Here is a 4,203-nt window from a genome sequence, read left to right as displayed (position 1 = left end):
CTCATTTCCAAGTTGAAAGCGAAGAAGAGTTTCCTAAAGATAAAATTTAGGGGCCATATTTACGGTACTTTAATTATGGTAGAATTAGTGATGCAAATCGAGTATTACATAAAGAGAAACGTAATTGGCCTTATAAGTGCTTTAATAATAAGAAAGTTTCAATCAGAGGGTCATTAGAAGGTAGGTTAGTATTATCGAATGGGAGAACCTGCAAAGGAAAGCCTGGAACCTCGACAATAAATTTCACTTTAGACAATCTCAAAAACAATGATGCTGAGTTGTATACTTCTCTTGCTGGATATACTTATAATAGCTCATATATTGGTAGAAATTCCACAGTTTTAAGATGTTTGGCTAATGGGTTTCAAATTCAAGACGTCTTAGGCTGAGCAAATAATTAACAGGCAAGGATCTGTTTGGAGTATACTCGTGAAAATAGTAACAAACTTACAATATTAGAGTCAACTTTTTGCCATCCCCTTTATATATGCAGAAAAAGTAAAATCAAAGTTTAAAATGTAACTTTATAAATACGTCTGATTTAGCTATCTAGTACAAAAAAAGTTAAAGCGATCAATAAATTTTTCGGTAAAGATATTCAGTCTATTCTTACTGGATTAATAACCTCCAGTGTATAATTATTACTAGGGATTCATTGTAAAATAATGAGTTTTATGGCACGCTTGAATCCTAAGTATTAGCATTATTGACAAGATTTGCTACTGGAAGCTTGAACCATTCGAACATATCCATAAAATCATTTTCATTACTCTCTGATACAGCTTCATCGTCATTCTGCTTGAATTTTTCAATTTTATTATATAGTAGAACATCTAATGAATAGGCATTTAACCTCATATCTGATATAATTCGCACATTTTTTGAGTGACCTTTAACACCATCATTTAAATCCTCATTATCACTATCACTATAACATTCTTGCAAATTCTTAGTTCCCCCATAAAAATTTGAACCGCTCTTTTTAGCGCATAGTTCTTCGTCCTTTAAAAACTTCAATATATTTGCATATCTTAACGAACCTTCCCATGTAATACCCATCTTGCTTAATAAACTAATCAAGTAATCAAGCTCCAGAGGTATATCAGTATGGTTATTAACCGCATTCACAAAAATTAACCTTGCGCATACCCAAACTGCAAATGCATACTGCGGACCACACATTTCATAAACCTCACTACCCATATTGTTAAACATCAGGGGAAAATGTCTTGATAACTTAATTATATGGAATGCAGAATCCAAGCATTTATACCTTGCCAATTCAGACGGAGAAAAATACTCAGAATTAAAGTATGGAAAACCTGGAGTAGAGTTTAGTCTAATGATCATCGTATGATATAAAGCATGAAATATCACATCTTTTATAGTGAATGTATTTTTAAATAAGCAATTATCGTTATCCAACAAGTCTAAAAAATTGCTCGGAATTGTTTTTCTCCAGGAAGAGATTTTCTGTTCCAATTTATCAAATTTTATTTGCCATTCAAAAACATCATTCTCGCTGTGAACATCTAAAGGATGTCTCATAAAGGAATGTATTTCTCCTAAAATATGCATCACTTCAATCAAAAAGCAATTTGAATCGTAAATCTCACCAAAAACAACTTCATTATTTTTGATAAATAGGTTTCTCTTTTGAAGATTTTTAATAGGGCCTTCCATTCCATCTATATTTCCTGAAATCCAAAACTCAAGCCTCAATGGTAATGAACAGCTTATCTCATTCTCAGGAATTTTAAAAGGAAACGAATTAGAAAGGCTAGATAACTTATCCAAAATATAAATTTCCCAAAATAAATTTCTTCTCGATTCCTCGTCCAACCACGTTGTAGGATCTTTTGTAGTATTTAAGTTCTTTATAGAGAAGTACTTGCTGTCTTGTTTCTTGCAATATTTCGAGCCAGTATATTTGTTTTCCTTTGTTAAATTAAGATGTATTGCACCTGAAGATATCATGGAAATTACGCTCCATGTTTCAGGATTATTTGACTTTCCAAACAAATCAAATGCAAGCAAAGTCATTGTTTGTAACTCTTCGATACTGCTAAGACCAATGAAACTTGATATAATTTTTGTTTTACAATAATTATAGTATTTAGCGATTTCCTCTTCTTGAAATATTTTATTAGCAAACCGTAATGAACATAATATTACGCCGTATAATTGAGGTTCGGGTGAGGTTTTCATAGATGCCAATAGCTTTGGAATTGTTGATACAGGATGCAAAATCGGAATTATAGGATGAATTTTATCAAAGAATATTTCAATCAACTTTTCAGCTTGACTTGTTGTGGGAAAGTCTCCTGAATGAAGTACGGTATTAGAATCTTTGATATTGGTTGCTATATCTTTTGTAGACAGGTTTGTAATTTGAACTAAACTTTTCCTACTTGAACTATTATCACCGGGTAATTCCTCCTTGTCTGAATCAATGTTTTGAGGACTAAATGTATCAGTGAAAGATTTACTAGATTCTAATGTCACCATTTTAGCCTCGAGTTCTAATAACTTTTGATTGACCAAATCCATTTCATTTCTTGATCTTGATGATTCTGTATGAAGAGTAGTTTCCATATTTTCCAATTTATCCAAAACATGCTGTCCATATCCAGGTTTTATACCAGGTTTGCGTACTTTACTGTAAATACAAGTTTCGTTATGCTTTATGCAATAATTGCAATTTGGTTTTGATTGATCACATTTAACCTTCTTTGTCTTACAATAGTCACAAGATCTTGAAATTTTCACATTATTATCATACAGAAGAAACTTCGGAGCTTGTAACAGTGCTTTTCCTATTGGCGAATTGGACGATCTATACATAGTAAACAAGTTTGTCTGAAGTTTATATTACTTCCAAAATTGTGCGGAGTTTATTTGAAGGGTGTACACAAAAATTTTGGCAGGCTCTACTAATTAACTGAACATTTTCGGACAGGAAATAAGAACGAAAACACAATCAATATTTTTATTTCTCGAAGCAATTCTAAGTGCATATATATGTGAGCGACGTATTTTGATTCGTGGTATTTAATTATTGCAATTGCAATTGTACAATACTATTGTTATAAAAGATTTAGTTACACACCTAGATATACTAGAGACTTGAAATTACAGGAAATCTAATTAAGCAGATAAATTTCATAAAGTTCTTTCCATCCTGAGTAAAGAGTTAAAAGCATTTTCATGTTTCTTCCAGATATTCATATCCGCCTCTATATTTAATGGAGGTCTTCCAGTGAGTACCTCACCAAAACCGTAGGCAACATTTAATGCATACTTAACACCTACTAGGTTGAGTTCCATAATCATTTGATCAACTTTTGTAACTAAATACTGTAATTCAGCAGCCTTTTCATATTCTTTGTCTTTATATAAACTGAAAATTTTTAACATACATTTTGGAAATATGCCTGATAACCCGTCAATAGCACCAAATGCTCCAATACTTAATGAAGGAACAAGAACTTGTCCTAAACCAGTGAAAGACCGAAAATTGTTGATTTTATTCAATGCTGTATTTCCAGTCAATAATGTATACTTATCCAAATTGAAGTGCGTCAATTTTACACCTACTATTTTAGGATGGAGCAGCAACTTCTCAAAAGTTTCTATTTTAATGTCCACATTATTACTTACCCCTGGATAATTATAAATTATTATCGGTAATGGCAGTTTTTCTGCAATAGTGACAAAATAATCAATAATGCCTTGTTGACTTGTCAATGCAGGGCCAAAATATCCAGGTACTAGAACTATAGAATAATCTGCATGTGCCTCTGAAGCAGATTCAATATCAGCAATTGTATCTTGGATATTCAAAGGTGGAACCCCCGCGATAATTTTGAAGTTGGTATCTGGAATGGCTTCTCTAATACTTTTAAAAAGAACATTTCTTTCATCCCTAGTTAAATGACTAGCTTCTCCCATTGATCCTGCAACGACCAATCCATTTATACCGCTAGAATTTAACATCTTTGCATGTTTTATTTGCGTCTCAATGTCTAAAGAATAATTTGCATCATTTTTAAAGAATGTAGGTACTGGAGAATAAATTCCTTCTGGGATTGTAGTATCTTTACCTGTGGTCATATTAATGTCTTAATAATGTATTTCTACTAAAACATTTTAGTGTATGTAATGGGACTATATATATATATATATATATATATATATATATAG

At 31.9% G+C, this 4,203-nt stretch overlaps 2 protein-coding genes across 2 annotated transcripts; both read right to left on the bottom strand.

The window, feature by feature from the left end:
* Positions 1-690: 690 nt before the first annotated feature.
* On the bottom strand, positions 691-2,595 carry AC631_05875 (fungal specific transcription factor domain-containing protein; the record flags this gene model as incomplete). The annotated part of the gene is made up of 1 exon (XM_015614704.1): positions 691-2,595. One exon carries the CDS (start codon positions 2,593-2,595, stop codon positions 691-693), a length of 1,905 nt encoding a protein of 634 aa, XP_015464469.1.
* Positions 2,596-3,162: 567 nt separating this feature from the next.
* On the bottom strand, positions 3,163-4,113 carry AC631_05874 (dihydrodipicolinate synthase family protein; the record flags this gene model as incomplete). Its single annotated transcript, XM_015614703.1, has 1 exon — positions 3,163-4,113. One exon carries the CDS (start codon positions 4,111-4,113, stop codon positions 3,163-3,165), a length of 951 nt encoding a protein of 316 aa, XP_015464468.1.
* Positions 4,114-4,203: the final 90 nt, after the last annotated feature.

Source organism: Debaryomyces fabryi, assembly GCF_001447935.2.
Source record: "Debaryomyces fabryi strain CBS 789 chromosome Unknown contig00313, whole genome shotgun sequence".
Classification (NCBI taxonomy): Eukaryota; Fungi; Ascomycota; class Pichiomycetes; order Serinales; family Debaryomycetaceae; genus Debaryomyces; species Debaryomyces fabryi.
The sequence above is the reverse complement of the archived record's forward strand: the minus strand, read 5'-3'. Positions and strand labels throughout refer to the sequence as shown.